The 23,919-nt window shown below is 37.3% G+C and overlaps 2 protein-coding genes and 2 long non-coding RNA genes across 17 annotated transcripts in view; 2 read left to right on the top strand and 2 right to left on the bottom strand.

Annotated features, from left to right (window-relative positions):
- The window catches only part of dlgap4b (discs, large (Drosophila) homolog-associated protein 4b), a 252,770-nt gene extending 232,125 nt beyond the window's left edge, over positions 1-20,645 (top strand). For all 14 annotated transcript variants that reach the window (XM_087256352.1, XM_087256355.1, XM_087256348.1 and 11 more), the window contains 6 exons: positions 2,084-2,478; positions 4,183-4,277; positions 6,783-7,276; positions 9,577-9,668; positions 11,589-11,744; positions 13,964-20,645. In XM_087256352.1, coding sequence (XP_087112478.1) covers positions 2,084-2,478; positions 4,183-4,277; positions 6,783-7,276; positions 9,577-9,668; positions 11,589-11,744; positions 13,964-14,182 — 1,451 coding nt within the window. In that variant the 3' untranslated portion in view covers positions 14,183-20,645. The remainder of the gene's footprint in view (positions 1-2,083; positions 2,479-4,182; positions 4,278-6,782; positions 7,277-9,576; positions 9,669-11,588; positions 11,745-13,963) is intronic.
- The window catches only part of plxna1b (plexin A1b), a 744,633-nt gene that overhangs the window by 362,294 nt on the left and 358,420 nt on the right, over positions 1-23,919 (top strand). The window lies entirely within an intron of this gene.
- LOC147843305 (uncharacterized) lies at positions 8,242-11,130 on the bottom strand. The gene is made up of 3 exons (XR_015492990.1): positions 10,368-11,130; positions 9,100-10,301; positions 8,242-8,951 (listed from the first exon to the last, which is right to left on the bottom strand). It is a non-coding gene; the product is annotated as an uncharacterized LOC147843305 (long non-coding RNA).
- Positions 20,736-22,424, bottom strand: LOC147843304 (uncharacterized). Its single transcript, XR_015492992.1, has 3 exons — positions 22,204-22,424; positions 21,941-22,147; positions 20,736-21,721 (listed from the first exon to the last, which is right to left on the bottom strand). It is a non-coding gene; the product is annotated as an uncharacterized LOC147843304 (long non-coding RNA).

Here is a 23,919-nt window from a genome sequence, read left to right as displayed (position 1 = left end):
TGGAGAACGCTGGACGTCCGTCGTGGAGAAGCTGCAAGTGGGAGTAGGTCACCGGCTGATGGCTAGCCCACGAGATTAATGCGGAGACTCATCTGTCATGGGTTTTTTTAGGAATCAGTCTCATGCTCTTCACTCCTCCATGACGGCCCCAGCATCTGCTCAGGATACGGCCTGGTCCAGGATTATGGATAAGTCCTCTATGGTTGGCATAATCTCTTTATATGTGTTGTCCTTGAGGTCCTCTGGTTGGCACCGTCTCTTCACCGGTCTTTAATCACATCAATGGCACTGCACAATCTCTAGAGGCCACGGGATGAGTATCCCCAGGTGGAAATAGAAAACAAAGAAAATAATTAGCGTTGCTGCTGTTTATAGGGTATATAAACCGTAATGATTAATGAAATTTAAATTACAGATTGTGTTAATGTGTAATAAACAAATATGACAATTATTTTGTGACCATTTAGGTAGCCACACGGGGTCGCCACAGCGGAATGAACCGCCTACTTATCCAGCAAGTTTTTACGCAGCGGATGCCCTTCCAGCTACAACTCATTTCTGGGAAACATCCATGCACACTCATTCACACTCATACACTACAGACAATTTAGTCTACCCAATTCACCTGTACCGCATGTCTTCGGACTGTGGGGGAAACCGGAGCACCCGGAGGAAACCCATGCGGACGCAGGGAGAACATGCAAACTCCACACAAAAACGCCAACTGAGCCGAGCCGAGGCTCGAACCAGCGACCTTCTTGCTGTGAGGTGACAGCACTACCTACTGTGCCACTGCGTTGCCGTTAGCAAAACAAATGTTCATAAATATCTCATTGCTTAAACCGTATTTATTTTATAAACACAGTTGTTTACAACCCAGGCTCATTCTGAAAACGTAGTCCTGTGGACATTTCAGGAGATCGCGAAATACGTTTTCCCGAATCCTCGAGAGGCCGCTGTGTGCGCTTTTTCGCATTTCAAATGTCTCGAGTGACGTTCGTGCCTGCGCTGTTCTCACGTATATCCACCAGAGGGCGCTGTTGACCGACCGTCTGTCTGACTGACTAAATGATTGACTGGGTGACCGGCCAACTGGCCGACCCACCCTCCTCTTTCCCTTAACCCAACCAGTTTTACACATTGACCCGCCCACTCGCTTACTTCCCTAAACCCAACCAACAATTTACAAAAGTCGTCCAGAAAAAGAAAATCCCTCGTCTGATTTTTACCACGTTTTCAGATTTTACCACATTCTCACCCTGTTATGAACTTGTACACTTTATTTTTTGGGATTCTGTTTTTGTCTTACTTGATTTCTGGAACTGCTCTTCCCCGGATTCGAACCCAGTTGTCATCGTCGTGGTCAGCTCATCTCTGCATCTCAAGTCCGCCGATGTACACGACGAGCTAACCGGACAAATTGTTTGCAGTGAGAAAGCCCTCCAGACGCTTTAAATGCAGCCATACGTACCTCCAACTACATAATTCTCCAGAAACATCCGTGGGACTATGTTTTCCGAATGAGCCCGGGTTGGTTGTTTAAATAACGCTAAATAATAATGACGTCATCTACCAAAAAACTAAATCAAGATTGAATATGTTTATATTTTATCTACGCAATTTGAGTGAAATGCCATTAAAGGTCCTGTGAAGTGCTTCGAAATGTGCATTTTGTATTCAATGTTTGACGTAATCTCAACTGAAGCATGAAGAGGGCGGGGCATAGAGTAGTTCCTCCCCTTTATAAACAGCCAATAGCATTTTACCCACAGCTCTCCCAGTGAAAGCGGTTGAGCTCAATCGCATCAATTGAAAAGCATCTTGAAGGGGGCGGGGCATCTTGAAGGGAGATGGGGGGGTGCCAGATAATAGAAAGCATTTGATTGGTCAGAAGATTTGATGAGAAACTGAAGTATGAGGTGGATTCCTAAAAAATCGTTGATCAACTGCAAGCTTTGGATGTTTATATCATGTTTATTTATATATATATATATATATATATATATATAATAAGAGATCTACCTTTAAAATGCATGATATTAAACCTGTTTGTTTGTGTCTGTGTGTGTGTGTATGTGTGCAGTCTCCACATGTATGACCACCTGTAAGAAGATCGCTCCTCCTCCAGTTCCTCCCAGAACCACATCCAAGCCGTTCATCTCTGTGACGGTGCAGAGCAGCACAGAGTCTGCGCAGGATTGCTATCCGGACCGCAAGAGCGACGGCAACAGCCAATCAGGACGTAGCAACTCCTCTGATAGCCTGGACAGTACGCGAGCCAACAGTTTAGCCAAAGGGACGCGTCCGCAGATCCCCGTAGCGGCGCCGCGAGAGCCGCAGATTCCAGCGGCGGTGGTCATTTCTCCAAACGCTCTCAGAGAAATACACAATGAGCCGCTGAAGGGGGAAACACTCGCTGCGGACGAACCCCCGCTCGAACCCGTGCCCCGACGCAAACTCTCCTCCATCGGGATTCAGGTGAGTTTATTACACCGATTATCGGCACCGATATTCAAAAAGATATCTTATATACAGTTGAAGTCCAAATTAATAGCCGTCCTGAATTATTACACCCCCCCATTTCTTTTATAACTAATTTATTTTATCTTAGCCATGATGAGAGTAAATAATACTTGACTAGATATTTTATTAAGACACTAGTATTCACCTTAAAGTGACATTTAAATGCTTCACTAGGGTAATTAGGGTAAAGTTAGGGTAATTAGGCAAGTCATTGTATAAGAGAGTTTTGTTCTGTAGACTATCCAAAATTAATATAGCTTAAGGGGGCTAATAATATTGACCTTAAAATGGGTTTAAAAAATTACCACAACTGCTTTTATTCTAGCCGAAATAAAACAAATCAGACTTTCTCCATGAGACAAAATATTTTAGGAAATAGTGAGAAAAATTCCTGTATCTGTTCAACATCATTTGGGAAATAATTGTAAGGGAAACAAAAATCATTTTAATAATGGAAATTTATTATGGAAATTAATGGACTATTTAGTTAGCAAAACAAATTTCCCTAAATATATCAATAATTAAATATCAGGGTTATTTAAATAACGCTAAATAATAATTATCATATATATATATATATATATATATATATATATATATATATATATATATATATATATATATATATATATATATATATATATATATATATATATATATATATATATATATATACATATATATATATATATATATATACATACATACATACATACATTCATACATACATACAATCATACATATATTTATTTATTTATTTATTAATATTTAGCATTATTTAAATAACCCTGATTACAAAATAAATAATCATATATATATATATATATATATATATATATATATATATATATATATATATATATATATATATATATACAAACCTTGTTGTTGTGTTTTTTTGTGTAGAACACAAAAGTAGATATTTCGAAGAATGCTGGAAACATTTTTTTTTTACTTTCCATCATTTTTCAAAATATCTTCTGTTGTGTTCAAAAGAAAAAGGAAACTCATATCCTGCATTTACACTGCAGGGTTCAAGTGACCCAATTCTGTTTTTTTTTTTTGTGTGTGTGTGTGTGTGTGTGTGTGTGTGTGTGTGTGTGTGTGTGTGTGTGTGTGTGTGTGTGTGTGTGTGTGTGAATGTGACAGTGTATGGATTTTTCCCAGTACTGGGTTGCAGCTGGAAGGCCATCCACTGCATAAAAAACATATGCTGGAATAGTTGTCAGCTCATTCCGCTTTGGCGACCTCTGAAATAGAGACTGAGCCAAAGGAAAATGAATGAATGCATTAATTAGATACATGCCATTGTGTCTGTAGTTTAACATAATTATTATTTAATAATAAAATATAAAGGACTTTACTATGGTATGGTTCAAAACCGCTACAGTATTTAAGTTTTATTTTCATGCTTGGTCTTATTATATTTCCATGCAGGCTATTCTGATTAGCGACGTATAATAAACAATACATTATTATAAGAGTAAAGATTCAGAAACTCAGAATTGAAGATATTCTTAAAAGCATTTAAATAATGATCAGGATTGGTTTCATCATCCCTGAAAAACACGCGTCGGGGATCTCTATATGTCATTCATTTGAGTGCATTTCAGTATTAAAGACCTTTGCACATTTACCATATTTGACCTGTGTTTGCAGGTGGACTGTATTCAGGAAATCCAGGCTAAAGTGGAGACTCCTCCGCCATTGGCCAGATTCCAGTCTATCGGGGTTCAAGTGGAGGACGGCTGGACGTGAGTTTCTTTCACTTCCCGTGTCTTGCTCAGTTAACCTGGAAGGCCTTGCTAGCAGAACTGGGCGTAAAGAAAGAAAAAAATCAAAGAAATTCTGATTTACTCAGATCAGATTCAGGCCTCAGATATGAATTACATACATGGGGTGGCTCAGTGATTAGCGCTGTCGCCTCACAGCAATAAGGTCGCTGGTGGAGTCCCTGCTGGGTCAGTAGGCATTCCTGTGTGGAGTTTGCTTATTCTCACCGTGTTAGTGTGGGTTTCTCCCGGGTGCTCCGGTTTCCTCCACAAACACATGCGCTATAGGGGAGTTGAACTAAATTGGCCGTTGTGTATGAGTGTGTGTGTGTGTGTGTGTGTGTGTGTGTGTGTGTGTGTGTGCGTGCGTGCGTGCGTGCGTGCGTGTGTGTGTGTGAATGAGTGCGAATTGGTTTCCTAGTACTGGGTTGCAGCTAGGAGGGCATCCACGGTGAAAAACACATGCTGGAATAGTTGTTAATAATATTTGATAATATAGTTGATAATATATTTTGAATATTTTAACCTTCTGTATTTTAATACATCCAGCGTTTGTAAGACTTTTCTTTTAAAAATGTGTTTAAAGAAAGCTTATATGGAGATATGCCATACAGAACACTTTAAAAGGGTTTTATTTTTATTTTAAGTTAATATTAGTTCATTTCTTCTTTTTAAGTGCTCTTCTTAGTCGACACGGGGAACATTCTCAATGTTTTAAAACAAATAAAAGCCATTATAGTCCATTTATATTTGTTTTTAGTTATAAAACTTAAAATTTTAAATAAAAACATAAAGCTTTACATGTTTTTATTTTAAAGAAATGTAAAAAAAACTCAGTTGAGACTGAGAACATGCTAAATTCTTTAAAAACACAAGACTAAATTGCATTTTATATGGTTTATCAATTTTAAGAGAGTTTTATTTCCTTTATTATCGTAAATAAACATATAATTAAGCAATTCCTGCATTTTTGTAAGTGAGTTTAGACGAGCAGCTCTTTTCTGCCTGATGGCACAGTTTGGTTTGATGATTTCTTACTTGATCTGGATGATCTTCATGCCAACATCTCTGTCCTGTAAAGATGCCAAAACCCCAAGCCAAGTTGTAGCCGCTCAATGGGACTCATAGTTTCCAACTTCAGCTCGAATATGGCTGCTTTTTTTGCTGTGAATGTGTGAGAGAGTGCATGAGAGTGTATTTGCATGTATGTGTGTGTGTGTGTGTGTGTACTGGTTAAGCTCTACTTGTGAGGCCTCTGTTGTCCTCCTTTATATATAAATAGGCCAGCAGATGTTTTTATTATTATCTAATGATGTGCTCATGTTTTTGTGAGGGTTGAGGTTAGGGCTCGGGTTAGGCCATGGACACTGTCAGTAACCTGAGACTAAAGCAATAGTAGTCTATGTAATGTCCTCGCTAAGATAGGAAAGCAGATGTGTGTGGGTTTGGGTGTGTGTGGGTCAGAGGATGTTTTCATTATTATCTAATAATGTGCTCATGTCAATCGCCTCAGAGCAAGAAGGTCACTGGTTTGAGCCCCGACTGAGTCAGTTGGCATTTCTGTGTGGAGTTTGCATGTTCTCCCCGTGTTGGTGTGGGTTTCCTTCAGGTGCTCGGGTTTAAACCACAAATCCAAACAAATGTGATATAGTTGAATTGGGTATTGCTAAATTGTATGAGTGTGTATGGGTGTTTCCCCATTGATGGGTTGCAGCTGGAAGTGCATCCGCTCTGTAAAACACATGCTAGATAAGTTGGCGGTTCATTCCGCTGTGGCGACCCCTAATTATTAAAGGTACTAAGTCGAAAGGAGAATGAATGAATGATGTGCTCATGTTTTTGTGAGGGTTGAGGTTAGGGCTCGGGTTAGGCCATGGACACTGTCAGTAACCTGAGACTAAAACAATAGTAGTCTATGTAATGTCCTCGCTAAGATAGGAAAGCAGATGTGTGTGGGTTTGGGTGTGTGTGGGTCAGAGGATGTTTTCATTATTATCTAATAATGTGCTCATGTCAATCGACTCAGAGCAAGAAGGTCACTGGTTCGAGCCCCGACTGAGTCAGTTGGCATTTCTGTGTGGAGTTTGCATGTTCTCCCCGTGTCGGTGTGGGTTTCCTTCAGGTGCTCGGGTTTCCCCCACAAATCCAAACACATGTGATATAGGTGAATTGGGTATTGCTAAATTGTATGAGTGTGAATGGGTGTTTCCCCATTGATGGGTTGCAGCTGGAAGTGCATCCGCTCTGTAAAACACATGCTAGATAAGTTGGCGGTTCATTCCGCTGTGGCGACCCCTAATTATTAAAGGTACTAAGTCGAAAGGAGAATGAATGAATGATGTGCTCATGTTTTTGTGAGGGTTGAGGTTAGGGCTCGGGTTAGGCCATGGACACTATCATTAACCTGAGAGAAAAACAATGGTAGTCTATGTAATGTCCTCGCTAGGATAGGAAAACAAATCTGTGTGTGTTTGTGCCTGTGTGTAGTTTCAGCCGCTCCAGTAGTATGGCCTCTCGGCAGGAGACGGACTCCGACACGCAGGATCTGTCGCTGACGTCGCTCACGTTCCAGAGCGGCTCCAAAAGCGCCGAGCAGAAGGTGATGGTGAGCTGCGGCAGTCAGGCGGTGGACTCTCCTCCACCTCCTCCTCCTCCTCAGGACAGTGACCCGCCGGTGAGCAGCAGCGGACCCTCGCGGCAGATCCTCACCCACCGCTCCACCACACAGAGCAGCTCGTCCTCCTTCTCTGAGAGCCTGGACCCGGCGCTGGACCCGTCAGCTCTGCCGCCGCCCGACCCCTGGCTGGAGAGCGGGAACGGGACGGGGAACGGCTGCTCCAATCAGCCCCTGAGCTCCGGCACCGCCTGCAGACGGGATGGACACTGGTTCCTGAAGCTGCTGCAGGCCGAGACGGGACGCATGGAGGGCTGGTGCTGTCAGATGGAGAAGGAGACCACAGAACACCAGCTCTCAGAGGAGGGTACGAGAGTGTTCATGAGAGTGTTAGTGCGGGTGTCTGTATGTGTGTGTGTGTGTGTGTGTGCGCGCGAGTGTCTGTGAGTGAGAGTGTGTGATTGTGTGATTTTGTATGTGTGTATGTGTGTGTGCGCGTGTGAGAGTGAGACTGTTTGTGCGTGTGTGTGTGCACGTGTGTATGGGCGCAAGTGCATATAAGTGTGTGTGTGCGTATGTGATATGTGTGGCATGTGTTTTCTTTTTTGTTTGTGCATGTGTGTGTGTGTGTGTGTGAGTGAGTTGTGAGTGTACGTTAGAGTGTGTGCGCTTATATGTGCGCACCCGCGTGTGTGTGTGTGCGCGAGTGTCTGTGAGTGAGAGTGTGTGATTGTGTGCGATTTTGTGTGTGTGTGTGTGCGTGCGTGCGCGTGCGTATGTATGTGTGTGCGCATGTGAATGTGTTTGTGTGCGCGTAAGAGTGAGACGGTTTGTGCGTGTGTGTGAGTGTGCGTGTGTGTGTGTGTTTAAGTGTAAGTGTGTGGGCGCAAGTGCATATATGTGTGTGTGTGCGAGTGTCTGTGTGTGTGTGTGTGAGTGCAAGTGTGTGTGAGTGTGTGTGTCATTCATTGTGTGCGATTGTGTGTGTGTGAAAATGAGATGTGTGCATGTGTTTTCTTTTTTGTTTGTGCATGTGTGTTTTATCCGTGTGTGTGTGTGTGTGAGTGAGTTGTGAGTATATGTTAGAGTGTGTGTGCTTGTATGAGCACGCCTGCGTGTGTGTGCGCAAGTGTCTGTGAGTGAGAATGTGTGGTTGTGTGCGATTTGTGTGTGTGCGCGTGGGTATGTATGTGTGTGCGCGTAAGAGTGAGACGGTTTGTGCGTGTGTGTGTGTGTGTGTGTGTTTAAGTATAAGTATGTGGGCACAAGTGCATATATGTGTGTGTGTGCGAGTGTCTGTGTGTGTGAGTGCAAGTGTGTGTGTCATTCATTGTGTGCGATTGTGTGTGTGTGAAAATGAGATGTGTGCATGTGTTTTCTTTTTTGTTTGTGCATGTGTGTTTTATGTGTGTGTGAGTGAGTTGTGAGTATATGTTAGAGTGTGTGTGCTTATATGCGCGCGCCCGCGCGTATGTGTGTGCGCTAGTGTCTGTGAGTGAGAGTGTGTGTGTGTGTTTGTGTGTGTGTGTGTGCGTGCGTGCGTGTGCGTATGAATGTGTGTGCGCATGTGAATGTGTTTGTGTGCGCGTAAGAGTGAGACGGTTTGTGCGTGTGTGTGTGTTTAAGTGTAAGTGTGTGGGCGCAAGTGCATATATGTGTGCGTGTCCAAGAGAGTGTTTGTGTGTGTGCGAGTGTCTGTGTGTGTGTGTGTGTGTGTGAGTGCAAGTGTGTGTGAGTGAGTGTGTCATTCATTGTGTGCGATTGTGTGTGTGTGTGTGTGAAAATGAGATGTGTGCATGTGTTTTCTTTTTTGTTTGTGCATGTGTGTTTTATCCGTGTGTGTGAGTAAGTTGTGAGTGTACGTTAGAGTGTGTGCGCTTACATGCGTGTGTGTGTCAGATGAGCAGACGGACAAGAGTTTAATCTGATGAAATGCTCTAATCTACATGATCAGCACGGATTTATGCATCAACAACGGACAAAACAGAGACGATAAACACCTGATCTCACACACACCGCCCTGATCTCACACACACACCGCCCTGATCACACACACTCACACACTGCTTTGATCTCACACACACACCGCTTTGATCTCACACACACCACCCTGATCTCACACACATCCCCCTGATCTCACACACACACCACCCTGATCTCACACACACCACCCTGATCTCACACACACACCATTTTGATCTCACACACACCACCCTGATCTCACACACATCCCCCTGATCTCACACACACACCACCCTGATCTCACACACACCACCCTGATCTCACACACACTGCTCACACACACCATGGTTGGCAGCTAGCTCTCTGCAACTCTCACATGGTCGAAGCTAAGCAGGGCTGAGCCTGGTCAGTACCTGGATGGGAGACCACATGGGAAAGATAGGTTGCTGCAGAAAGTGGTGTTAGTGAGGCCAGCAGGGGGCGCTCAACAGTCCTAACGCTGCAGTATATTAATGGGGACTTTATACTACTCAGTGAGCACCATCTCTTGGATGAGATGATAAACCAAGCTCCTGGCTCTCATTAAAAATCCAAGGATGTCCCTCGAAAAAGAGCAGGGGTTTAACCTCGGCATCCTGGCCAAATTTGCTCTCCTAACTATCCCATATCATAATTGGCTGTTTATCTTTCTCCGTCTGTCTGTAGTGTTGGGGAAGGTGCGCAGTGCGGTGGGCAGCGCTCAGCTCCTCATGAACCAGAAGTTCCAGCAGTTCAGAGGCCTGTGTGAACAAAACCTGGTACGTCTCTTTGTGTATATGTGTGTGTGTATATATATATCTTATTCATAAATCTGTGTGGGGAGCCTCGGCTAGGTCAGTTGGCATTTCTGTGTGGAGTTTACATGTTCTCCCCACGTTCGTGTGGGTGTCCTCCGGGTGCTCCGGTTTCCCCCACAGTCCAAACACATGCGCTATAGAGGAATTTAATAAGCTAAATTGTCTGTAGTGTATGTGTAAATGAGTGTGTATGGGTGTTTTACAGTGATGGGTTGCAGCTGGAAGGGCACCCGCTGCCCAAAATATATTCTGGATAAGTTGGCAGTTCATTCCGCTGTGGCGACCCCTGATGAATAAAGGAACTAAGCCAAAAAAAACTGAATGAATGAAGTTGGCGGTTCATTTCGCTGTGGCGACCCCTGATTAATAAAGGAACTAAGCCAAAAAAAAAATTCATGAATTAATGAAGTTGGCGGTTCATTCCGCTGTGGCATCCCCTGATTAATAAAAGGAACTAAGCTAAAAAAAAAAATTTATGAATGAATGAAGTTGGCGGTTCATTCTGCTGTGGCGACCCCTGATTAATAAAGGAACTAAGCTAAAAAACATTTATTGAATGAATGAAGTTGGCGGTTCATTCCACTGTGGCGACCACTGATTAAGCCAAAAAAAAATTATTATTGAATGAATAAGGTTGGCGGCTCATTCTGCTGTGGCGACCCCTGATTAATAAAGGAACTAAGCCAAAAAAAAAATTATGAATTAATGAAGTTGGCGGTTCATTCCACTGTGGCGACCACTGATTAAGCCAAAAAAAAATTATTATTGAATGAATGAAGTTGGCGGCTCATTCTGCTGTGGCGACCCCTGATTAATAAAGGAACTAAGCCAAAAAGAAAATTATGAATTAATGAAGTTGGCGGTTCATTCCGCTGTGGCATCCCCTGATTAATAAAAGGAACTAAGCCAAAAAAAAATTTATGAATGAATGAAGTTGGCGGTTCATTCCGCTGTGGCGATCCCTGATTAATAAAGGAACTAAGCAAAAAAAAAAATTTATGAATGAATGAAGTTGGCGGTTCATTCCGCTGTGGCATCCCCTGATTAATAAAAGGAACTAAGCCAAAAAAAAAATTCATGAATGAATGAAGTTGGCGGTTCATTCCGCTGTGGCGACCCCTGATTAATAAAGGAACTAAGCTAAAAAACATTTATTGAATGAATGAAGTTGGCGGTTCATTCCACTGTGGCGACCACAGATTAATAAAGGAACTAAGCAAAAAAAAATTTATTATTGAATGAATGAAGTTGACAGTTCATTGCGCTGTGGCATCCCCTGATTAATAAAAGAAACTAAGCCAAAAAAAATTAATGAATGAATGAAGTTGGCGGTTCATTCCGCTGTGGCGACCCCTGATTAATAAAGGAACTAAGCCAAAAAAAAGTGTATAATTGAAGTTGGCGGTTCATTCCGCTGTTAGTTCTTATAACCCCTGATTAATTAAGCTTGTCAAAGAGATAGTACGCACAAAAAAAATTAATCCTTATGATCCCTCAAGTGTTTCTAAACCTTTAGAAGTCTCATTCATCTGTCAAACACAAAAGAAGATATTTTGAAAAAAGCTGAAAACCGGAGGTCGATGGTTACAGGTCTCCAGCTTTTATCAATACATCTTCTTTTGTGTTCAACAGAAGTAGGAAACTCGTGTAGGTTTGAAACATGTGAGTAAATGATGCTATAATTTTCATTTTTGAGTGAACTGTCCCTTTAAATTATTGATCTGCGTCTCTGAATCAGTAAATAGCAAAACATGCACCACATGATCCACATAGAGTTGCGTATATCTTCATATGCATCACCCTCTTGTGGACAACTGAAGAAGTGCTTCATATTAAATATGAAATAATTTTCTCTTTCCTTCATGCTGTCTGTCTGTGCAGAATGTGAACGCAAACCCGAGGCCCACGGCTCAAGATCTGGCGGGGTTTTGGGACCTCCTGCAGCTCTCGATAGAAGATATCAGCCTCAAGTTTGATGAGCTTTATCATCTCAAATCAAACGACTGGAAGCTCAACGGAGAATCACCTGAGAAACAAGTAAAAAAAGAATAATAATGGTGCAATTAGTATAATATATGATGTAATAATGATGCAGCATACAATTGAAGTCAGAATTATTAGCCCCCTTGTTTATTTTTTCCCAATTTCTGTTTAACGGAGAGCAGATTATTTCAGCACATTTCTAATCATAATAGTTTTAATAACTCATCTCTAATAGCTGATTTTTTTATCTTTGTCATGATGACAGTAAATAATATTTTATCTTAACTAGGTTAATTAGGTTAACTAGGCAGGTTAGGGTAATTAGGCAAGTTATTGTATAACGATGGTTTGTTCTGTAGACTGTCAAACAAATAAATAATTTACATGGGCTAATTTTGACCTTAAAATGGTGTTTAAAAAATTAAAAACTGCTTTTATTGTAGCCGAAATAAAACAAATAAGACTTTCTCCAGAAGAAAAAATATTATCAGACATACTGTGGAAATTCCTGAATCTGTTTAACATCATTTAGAAAATATTAAAAAAATAATTATTTAAAGGAGAGGCTAATATTTCAACTATATACTGCATACATCAAGTCAAGTCAACTTTATTGTCAATCAAACCATGCAACAGTACATTACACAGCAGACTGAAATTGCGTTTCTCCCATACTCCAATGTGCAATTTAAAATAAAAATATGACACACACTAGACATAAACTAAACATTTAACTAATATAGTACAAGAGAAATTGAAAAAATAGACAATAATAAACTGTGAACAATTACCAGATATTCTGTTGTTCCAGAATATGACCACATATTATACAAAATTGTCATTTGCAAACTGCAAATATAGATACTGCATTTAAATAATGAATCATGATTGTTTTGTATTATTATTTTTTTTTTAGATTAATATTTTTTTAATACTTTTTTGCTTTTTTACTACAGTTTTGTGCTTTATCTCATCATTTAATTTTTTTATAAGTAAAAAAAATGTCTGGTTAGCTTTTATTGAAAATACCCTATTAATGCTTTTTTAATGTTTGGATAATCAAGTTTTTTTTTTTCAATGTTTTTAAAGAAGTATCCTCTGAAAAAGCTAAAAAATAAACTGAATTTTTCCTTGGCTCAGTTTTGTACAACTCCCAGTGACTGGTTTTCCAACGTTTATTTAATCTACAAAATTGTCATTAGGGATTTAAATTCTTACTTTCCAAGTGCTTTTTAACAGAGCAAGGACATTTTTCCAGAGCATTTCATATCAATTTCGCCACTGCCGCCACTAGCTTGCTTGGTTTGGGACTTGTGGAGCTCAGAATGGATGGATTTGCTCTTCAGTGTTTGGACTTTCAGCAGTGAATATTAAACAACACTTTACTAAACTAAACTTAAACTCTGAAAACTGAACTGACAGTTTACGTTAACTAGAACTTCAATGTGAAGCTGCTTTGACACAATTACATTGTAAAAGTGCCAGAAAAATAAACTGGAATTTAATTTAATTTAATTTAATTTAATTTAATTTTAGTTTGGCTGGAATAAAAAAATCACATATTAAAAATGTAAAAGAAATATTATTTGCCCCTTATGATATGTATTTTTTTCTAATTGGCTACAGAACAAACAAACTGGCAAGACTGCTGTTCAATGACTTTCCTGATTAACCTAATTAAGCCTTTAAATTGCACTTTAAATTAATAATAGTAGATGAATACTAGTATCTTAATAACTCAAAATAACTAGTAAAATATCATATACTGTCATGCGCAGGCAAAAACAATAGAAATTAGTTATTAGAAAATAGTTAATTAGTTGTTTTTAATAAAAAGCTACATTTTTTGGACTGTGGCATTTGGCATGTGTTTGGACTATGGGGGAAAACGGAGCACACAGAGGAAACCCACGCCAACATGGGGAGAACATGCAAACTCCACACAGAAACACTAAGTGACCCAGCTGGGATTCGAACCAGCAACCTTCTTGCTGTGAGGCGATAGTGCTAACCACTGAGCCACCATGCCGCCCTTACTAGTAACTTAATAATTCAAAATAACTAGCAAAATATTATGTACGGTCATCAAGGCAAATACAAAAGAAATTAGTGATTAGAAATTAGTTTTTTTTTAACAATCATTATTTAAATCTCTCCATTAAACGGCACTTGTTTGAAAAACAATTACAATTTCACTAATAACTTCAGGGAGCAAGTGTGAAATCCAGATGATCTTGCATTAAGAATAGTTTTTTTACTTCTATCCATTGCAGGAGAACCAGAAACAGGCTCCTCCGGTGCCCAAGAAACCCGGAAAAAGCAAACCAACCCTGGGCCGCGAAAAAAGCACAGAGTCGGTGGACAAACAGAGACAGGAGGCTCGAAAAAGGCTGATGGCAGCCAAAAGAGCGCAGTCTGTAAAGCAGAACTCAGCCACCGAGAGCGCAGACAGCATCGAAATCTACGTCCCTGAAGCCCAGACGCGACTCTGAGGAAAAAACAGAGACCGCCAACCACTGCTCAAGGGCTCCGGCATCACACACACACACTAAAACACACACGGAGGCTGCTTTTGTCTTCAGACGGCGACGTTTATTTCAACAGGTGAGAAGGAAACTGAACTGCCAAGGAAAACCTCACTTAATAGTTGCAATCGCTATTATTGATATGATTATTAACTGATATTAATAATGATTATCGTCCTAAATCCTATATCAGATTGTTTTAAATGTCTAATATTTTGGATAAGAACTCTTGTAGGGAAAAAACCCTCTTCTTTCGGCCCACCGCTTGAGTCTGGAATCAACGTCTTCCCATTTTGGATTCATTTTTTCATCCTTTAAATTATCTTTGGCTTTTCCTCCGGACACTCCAGTGTTTTTCAGATCCAGCAGGTGGCGCTCTTCCGTTTCTCTTATTGCTTTTGTGGATGAAAGTGCAGTCGTGTCTCCATCTCAGGTCCTGAAGTCGAGCTTTTCAATCCCAGTGTTCCCTTTGCTCACGAACCAACCTGATGTTTTATCAAATGAAGTGCCTGTCGATCATTATTGTGGGTGATTATTATATGAGCCCTGTAGCAATATGGAAGATGATTATATCACAGTATATTCACTGTTTAGCACTCCTTTGTGTTGCATTTCGTCGTTCTGACTCTCACTCGATATGCACAAACACGTAGCTCATATCATCACTGACATATTTGTCCTGTAGTTTCAAATTTAGTTATGAATTTGGGTGAAGAATGTCACGTTTGACTAGTTTTGCGTAACAAAAAATATGTTTTGGCCATTTATTTATAGGACAACAGTGTTTTTGGGAGCAAAAACTTTTCTACTTTCAGTACATTTTTGTCACATTCATACATTCAGAGAACTACAAACACACTTTTGGCATCCTAATGAAAATGTGAGGTGTAAGACATTTAATGGCATCAAAGGTGTGATCCGGCTTGCTGTAAATGCCTAAAGTCATTTTTTATATAGGTTTCATAAAGCTAAAAGGCACATTTCATCTAAAAATGAACATTCTTACTCATAAATCAGGAAATCTTAAGTCCATTCCATATCGGAAAACTAAAAATAGGCAAAAAATAAAAATAAATCAGCACCACAGCGCCCTCTAGTGGATTTGTCATCTGAAACGTACAGCAAAACCTAGGCTTAGTAATGTATTTCAGATTTGCAATAAAGCAGACAGCGCCATCTAGTGTATTTGTCATCTGCAACATGCAACTAAATTTATTTTGAATAAATCCTACTCAACAATGCTTCAGAATATACTTCTACTGAAGAAATATACTTGGGAAATCATTTAATTATGATCTATATCAAAAAAGACATTATATTTTAGTCAGAATTGTACATTTTTCTAAATTCTTTGACGAATAAAGGAACACCAAATCAGCACCACAGCGCCCTCTAGTGGATTTGTCATCCGAAACGTACAGCAAAACCTACGCTAAGCAATGTATTTCAGATTTGCAATAATGCAGACAGCGCCCTCTAGTGGATTTGTCATTTTAAACGTAACAAAATTTAATTTGAATTAATGCTACTCAACAATGCTTCAGAATATACTTCAACTGAATAAATATACTTCAGAAATCATTCAATTATGATTGATATATAAAAGGGCTTCATGTTTTTTTTTAGAATTATACATTTTTTTAAAATTCTTTCAAAATTCTTTGACGAATAAAGGAGCACCAAATCAGCACCACAGCGCCCTCTAGTGGATTTATCATTTGAATTGTACAGCAAAACCTAGGCTTAGTGATGTATTTCAGATTTACAATAATGCAGACAGCGCCCTCTCGTGGATTTGTCATTTTAAACGTAACGAAATTTTATTTGAATTAATGCTACTCAACAATGCTTCAGAATATACTTCAGCTGAATAAATATACTTAAGAAATCCTTCAATAACGATCGATATATAAAACGGCTTCATGTTTTGTTTTGTTTTTTGGAATTATACATTTTACAAAATTCTTTGGTAAATAAAGGAACACCAAATTAACACCACAGCGCCCTCTAGTGGATTTTTCATCTGAAACATGCAACAAAACCTACGCTAAGCAATGTATTTCAGATTTGCAATAATGCAGACAGCGCCCTCTAGTGGATTTGTCATCTGAAACGTACAACAAAACCTACGCTAAGCAATGTATTTCAGATTTGCAATAATGCAGACAGCGCCCTCTAGTGGATTTGTCATTTTAAACGCAACAAAATTTTATTTGAGTTAATGCTACTCAACAATGTTTCAGAATATACTTCAACTGAATAAATATACTTGAGAAATCCTTCAATTATGATCGATATATAAAAGGGCTTCATGTTTTTTAGTAAGGATAAAGGAATAAAGGAACACCAAATTAACACCACAGCGTCCTCTAGTGTATTTTTCATCTGAAACATGCAACTAAATTTAATTTGAATAAATCCTACTCAACAATGCTTCAGAATATACTTATACTGAAGAAATATACTTGAGAAATCATTAAATTATGATCTATATTAAAGAGACATTATATTCTTGTCGGAATTATACATTTTTCTAAATTCTTTGACGAATAAAGGAACACCAAATCAGCACCACAGCGCCCTCTAGTGGATTTATCATCTGAAACATTACAAAACTTACGCTAAGTGATGTGTTTTAGATTTGCGATAATGCAGACAGCGCCCTCTAGTGGATTTGTCATCTAACACATACAACAAAACCTACGAAAATTAATGTATTTTAATATTTGCAATAATGTAGACAGCGCCCTCTAGTGAATTTGTCATATTAAACATGCAACGAAAATTATTTAGAATTAATTATTCTCTTGTGAATTACTCAACAATCCTTCAGAATATACTTCAACTGAAGAAATTACTTCAGAAATCATTACTGTAAGATGATTTGCAATTAAAAATGGCTTCATATTTTTGTCGTAATTAAATTTTTTAAATGTATTGATGAATTATGAGTTCAAAAGAACAGCATTTATCTGTTGCGGAAATTCAAATGACTCACTTTTGAAGAATTGAATGCATCCATGTGGAATTAAAAGTATCAACTACTTTACTAAACATCAAATCTTACTGACCTCAGACTTGTGAAGGATTATTTAAATTGACTTTATTGTTTTGAGCTTCTGGTGTGAATTGCACTTTTCAGTTTTCAGCGGTTCACTCATTCTCAAGCCGTTGACGCCTGTAAACTTCTGACAGTCTCATATTTATCTGACAGCACACCACACACACTAAACAATCAGTCGGGATGATGAGCTTGAATACCTGAATGCTCATATCCTGTGTTTAGCAAACCCAAAATCAGGTTAGATGGACTGTTAATGCTTAACAAAAACTGTTATTGCAGTTGTTAATGCAGTTTTTAAAACAATCCCAATTAAATCAGCACAAAGATACTAATATGAAGGAGAGAGTAGAAGTACTGTATATTTACTTGCATTTTTACAAAGAAAGGAAACAGTTTATGTAGATATTTACACTTTTTTGGGGGACAAACAGACAGTGTTTGCTTTAAAAACCACTGACCGCTCTGATGCGGCACCCAGGGCTTTGTGTTGGGTCCGTTTATGTTCATGCTGCTGGGATAAACTAGATAATCTGTGTTCTTGCTATTTAATCAATTTATAGTTTTAAAAAACACTTGAATGGAAACACATAATGGACCTTAAACACTCAAAAGTAAACATTGATCTTAAATCAGTCTTTAAATAAGGAATGTCGATGCATTGCAAAATAAAAACGAACAGCTTATTTTGTTTGACTAGATAAAATAGACCTTTATGTAACTTTTGATCAGGGATGTGAAATTAAAATTCAGTTTAACACGCATTCAATATCCACACTAATGTAAATCATAAGTCACCTTGTCCAGTTATATTAATATTGCTCCAGTTTAGTTTATTTCAGTCCTTTTTTATTTGTATTTTAACTTATTTTTATTGCATTGCATTGCAGTAATTCTGTTGGAGAAACTTATTGTTTAAAGAAAATACAGAGTAATGAGAATCAAATATGAAACATGAGACCAAAAAACTCAAGTTACAGTTGGAAAATAAACTCTCAAGCACAAAACTGTGAATTATTTTGAGGAAAACAGACAATGTTTGCTTCAAACACCACTGAGCGTTCTGATGTGGCACCCAGGGCTTTGTGTTGGGCCCGTTTATGTTCATAGATAAACTTGTTTTCTTGGTATTTAATAAAGTTATGCTGTTTAAAGAAATGTGTAAATGAAAATGTAAACAATAATGGAACCCATAAAAACACTCAAAAGTAAACATTCAGTAAAGCAAATTCTAAATAATTCTCTTGATTAATCTTAAAACAAGGAATTGTAATGCATTGCAACATAAAAATGAACAGCCTACTTTATTTAACTAGATAAAATAGACTTTTGTGTAACTTTTAATCAGGGATGTGAGATTAAATTTAGTTTAACACATGATTTACTTTAGTCTGGATATCAAATGTAAGTCGTCATGTCCACTTGCATTAAAATTGCTCCATTTTTGGTTTATTTCAGTCATTTTCATATATGCTTTAAATTTTATTTTAATTGCATTGCAGTAATTTTGTTGAGTAAGGAGAATAGGATATGAAACATTGGACAAAAAAAGCTCAAGTTACAGTAAAACAGTTGGAAAATAAACACTCAAGCACACAACTATAGATTATTTTGTGGAAAACAGACAGCGTTTGCTTCAAAAACCACTGACTGCTCTGATGCGGCACCCAGGGCTTTGTGTTGGGCCCGTTTATGTTCATGCTGCTTAGGTAAACTAGATAAACTGTGTTTTTGGTATTTAATAAATTTACAGTTTGAAAAGGTAAACCATAATGGACCTTGTAAAAGTAAACATTCAGTAAAGCGAACTCAAAATAATTCTCTTTAATTGATCTTAAATCAATCTTTAAATAAGGAAGTCGATGCATTGCAAAGTAAAAATGAACAGCTTATTTTGTTTGACTAGATAAAATAGACCTTTATGTAACTTTTGATCAGGGATGTGAAATTAAATTCAGTTTAACACGCATTCAATATCCAGACTAATGTAAATCATAAGTCACCATGTCCAGTTATATTAATATTGCTCCAGTTTGGTTTATTTCAGTCCTTTTTTATTTGTATTTTAACTTATTTTTATTGCATTGCATTGCAGTAATTTTGTTGGAGAAACTTATTGTGTAAACAAAATACAGATTAATGAGAATCAAATAACCTTGAGACCAAGTTACTATAAAACAGTTGGAAAATAAACTCTCAAGCACACAACTGTAGATTATTTTGTGGGAAACAGACAATGTTTGCTTCAAAAACTACTGAGCGCTCTGATGTGGCACCCAGGGCTTTGTGTTGGGCCCGTTTATGTTCATAGATAAACTGTTTTCTTGGTATTTAATAAAGTTATGGTGTTTAAAAAAACACTTGAATAAAAATGTAGTAATAATGGAACCCATAAAAACACTCAAAAGTAAACATTCAGTAAAGCAAATTCTAAATAATTCAGTTTAACACACATTCGATATCCACACTAAAGCAAATCAGAAGTGGTCATGTCCAGGTATATTAATATTGCTCCAGTTTTGGTTATTTCAGTCCTTTTTATATGTACTTTTACTTTGTTTTATTGCATTGCAGTAATTTAGTTTTTAAAGAAACACTGATTAATGAGAATCAAATATGAAAAATGAGACCAAAAAAAATCTAATTTCAATCAAACAGATGGAAAATAATCTCTCAAGCTCATAAACACAACTACGGACAAATCAGCCGACATCTGCAGACATACGCATTCATCAGATTTATTTATTGATTTTAATTTTCATCATCATGTGATCATCTACACTTCCTGGGACAGTCTTTTTCCTGATGTGTTTCACTGTCCAGTGACTGATGTGAGATCTCTGATGTGTGGTTTCTGATGCTGTATGTTCACAAGTTTGTACTCCATCATGTTTGTGGGCTTCCCTGAGGATGACAACAACACAAAACACAGATTTTTTTTGTGGAGAACGGACCGCGTTTGCTTCAAAAATCATCCACCGCTCTCATGCGGCACGCAGGGCTTTGTGTTGGGCCCGTCTCTGTTCATGCTGCTCGGATAAACTACAGTTTTCTACACGGAAAAATGCGGCAGCGCTCGGGATATGATCTCTGATAAACCCGACAACACACAATCTTTCTTCTGCTGTGTTTTGCTGGAGTTTTTTGGGGTCGTCAGAGAATAAATCATCTAAATGCAAGAGTTTGTAGCAACAAGAATTAAGATTATTATTGTTATTATAAAGATTGATAATCGATATTTTATGAAACAAGCACATATTTTAATGACTAGGATTTGTTCAATATGTCTAATGCTATATGAAGTTTAGGCTGTGTATGTCAGGGTCTTTTGTTTAGTAAGAAATACAGTAAATACGAGTTAAGTTAAAATCTGTGTCTGACTCTTCCTTTACCATAATATGATGATGATAAAGTCTTATTGTACTTAATTAATTCTTTTTTTCTTTTCATATTTTCTTTGAGTTTCCTTTTTTTATTTTTAGTACTTTCAACTAAATTAAAATGAGATCCTGTCAGCAAAATTAAACACCCACAAATATTCAATGCTGAAATAAAGTTAATATATATTGGTGATTTTTGATTAACTAAAATGAATCATACTTAATTATAATATTCAACAATAACAATATAAAGCATCCTAAAAAAATTTTTGATCCTTAAATTACTTATTTTATACTTGTTTAACAAAATATTGGGTTTAAATGTCTGACAGCACAGTTAATATGCAGTTTATTTGCACAAATTTAATATTTCCATTTCCACATTATGGTAACGTAATCTGACTACTTTTGGATTACATTTAGAATACTTCTGTGCGACATTAAATATTTTCATCCAAGTGATTAAACATAATGTAATCTGACTACTTTTGGATTACATTTAGATTACTTCTGTGCTATATTAAATAATAACGTAATCTGACTACTTTTGGATTACATTTAGATTACTTCTGTGCCACATTAAATATTTTCATCCAAGAGATTACACATAACGTAATCTGACTACTTTTGGATTACATTTAGATTACTTCTGTGCTACATTAAATAATAACATAATCTGACTACTTTTGGATTACATTTAGATTACTTCTGTGCTACATTAAATGTTTCCATCTCAGAGAATACACGTTATGGTAACATAATATGACTACTTACGGATTACATTTAGATTACTTCTGTGCGACATTAAATATTTTCATCCAAGAGATTAAACATAATGTAATCTGACTACTTTTGGATTACATTTAGATTACTTCTGTGCCACATTAAATATTTTCATCCAAGAGATTAAACATAACGTAATCTGACTACTTTTGGATTACATTTAGATTATTTCTGTGCTACATTAAATATTTTTATCCAAGAGATTACACATAACATAATCTGACTACTTTTGGATTACATTTAGATTACTTCTGTGCTACATTAAATAATGACGTAATCTCACTACTTTTGGATTATATTTAGATTACTTCTGTGATGTATGTTACCTTTTAAGAGATTACACATTACGGTAACATACTCTGATTTATTTTGGATTACATTTGGATTACTTTGTGCTATGATAAATGTCACCATCTCTTAGACTATACGTTTATGGTTACATAATCTAATAATCTTTGGATTACATTTAGATTACTTATGTGCTGCATTAAATGTTTTTACTCCAAGAGATTACACATTATGGTAACGTAATCGGACTACTTTTGGATTACATTTAGATTACTTCTATGTTAAATTAAATAATACCGTAATCTGATTGTTTTGGATAACATTTAGATTACTTCTGTGCTACATTAAATTTTACCATCCAAGAGATCACACATATTGGCAACGTAATCGGACTACTTTTGGATTACATTTAGATTACTCCTATGTTACATTAAGTAATAACTTAATCCGATGTGTTTGGATTACATTTAGATTACTTCTATGCTATATTAAATGTTAACATCTAAGAGATTACATATTATGTAACTTAATCGGACTACTTTTGGATTACATTTAGGTTACTCCTATGTTACATTAAGTAATAACGTAATCCGATGTTTTTGGATTACATTTAGATTACTTCTGTGCTATATTAAATGTTAACATCTAAGAGATTACACAATTTGGTAACGTAATCTGACTACTTTTAGATTACATTACTTCTGTGCTAACCCTTATTTGATGTCACAAATATTGATGATGTTGTACTAATTTGACCGATAAAAAGAAACAAATATCTTCATTCTTTATCATCAACAATTGTTTCAAACGTAATGTTATTTAAAGTGAATTGATTGACAGTTAATATTTCACAGCATTCACACTAATTTACCTCGTTGTTAGAGTTTGCTAACACTGAACACAACCAAATTTATTATAATGCGTATTTGGAAAAGTAATTAGGATATTTGGTATCTGATTACATAATCCAGATTACATTTAATCCATTACTACTTACCTCACGATATTTCAATTCTAATTTCCTAAACAGGAACATTTTCAATATATTGTTGTGGTCTTTTAAGAGGCATTTCTCCATCAGAAAAGAGCGTTTAAGGTCATGATGTCAGAAATCCGTCGTCACAGGAGTGAAATACGAGCAAGTCTCCTCTGCTCAAGTGCTTTCTGCACATTCCTGCATATGAAAGAGAAGGATTTGCCACAGGCGTCGAGAAAATACTTCACAAATCTGATCTGTATGCAAACAAACACTCGACCATTTCCTGCAAAAACTGCATTTATGAAAAGACCTTGTTCAGCCATTGAGGTTATTATTCAGACAGCACTTTTCTAATCAGATACTGTTTGCTGTTCAGAAACAATATTGCAAGACATGGTCCAGTGTAGGTCCATTTTTTTATTATTTATTTTGTAAATAAAGCAATATAAATAGACAGAGGGAGAAAACCAAATAATATGTGGAGAATTAACAGTTTTTATAGCTTTTAAACAGGTAAATTTTTTTATGATAAGAACAATTTAGGGCGAAGCAGGCGCAGTAGGTAGTGCTGTCGCCTCACAGCAAGAAGGTCGCTGGTTCGAGCCTCGGCTCAGTTGGCATTTCTGTGTCGAGTTTGCATGTTCTCCCTCCGTTTGCGTGGGTTTCCTCCGGGTGCTCTGGTTTCCACCACAGTCCAAAGACATGCGGTACAGGTGAATTGGGTAGGCTAAATTGTCCGTAGTGTATGAGTGTGTGTGTGGATGTTTCCCAGAGATGGGTTGCAGCTAAAAGGGCATCTGCTGCGTAAAAACTAGCTGGATAAGTTGTTGGTTCATTCCGCTGTGGCGACCCCGGATTAATAAAGGGACTAAGCCGACAAGAAAATGAATGAATGAATGAATAAGAAAAATTTAATAAGCATTTTCTTTAGCTTACTGTAAAACAAAAAATGCCGGATGTTGTCTAAACACAAATCAATTACTTGATTGTGTTTACAAATTTAAGTGGATTGAACAAAAAACATTTAAGTTGTCCCAAATATCTCAATAATTGTGTTGCTTTGGCCTATTTTAAATATGAAGTTTAAACAAGCGGCAAAAAATACTTGTTTTAAGTATTCATTGGTATTATTATTTTCTAATGTAAAAATTTAAATCCAATACAACAATAAGCAAGTATACACATGTTATTTGTATAGACAGATAAATATTAA

Source organism: Danio rerio, chromosome 6, assembly GCF_052040795.2.
Source record: "Danio rerio strain M-AB ecotype USA chromosome 6, GRCz13ab, whole genome shotgun sequence".
NCBI lineage: Eukaryota > Metazoa > Chordata > Actinopteri > Cypriniformes > Danionidae > Danio > Danio rerio.
This window is presented reverse-complemented; position numbering and strand designations above follow the sequence as displayed.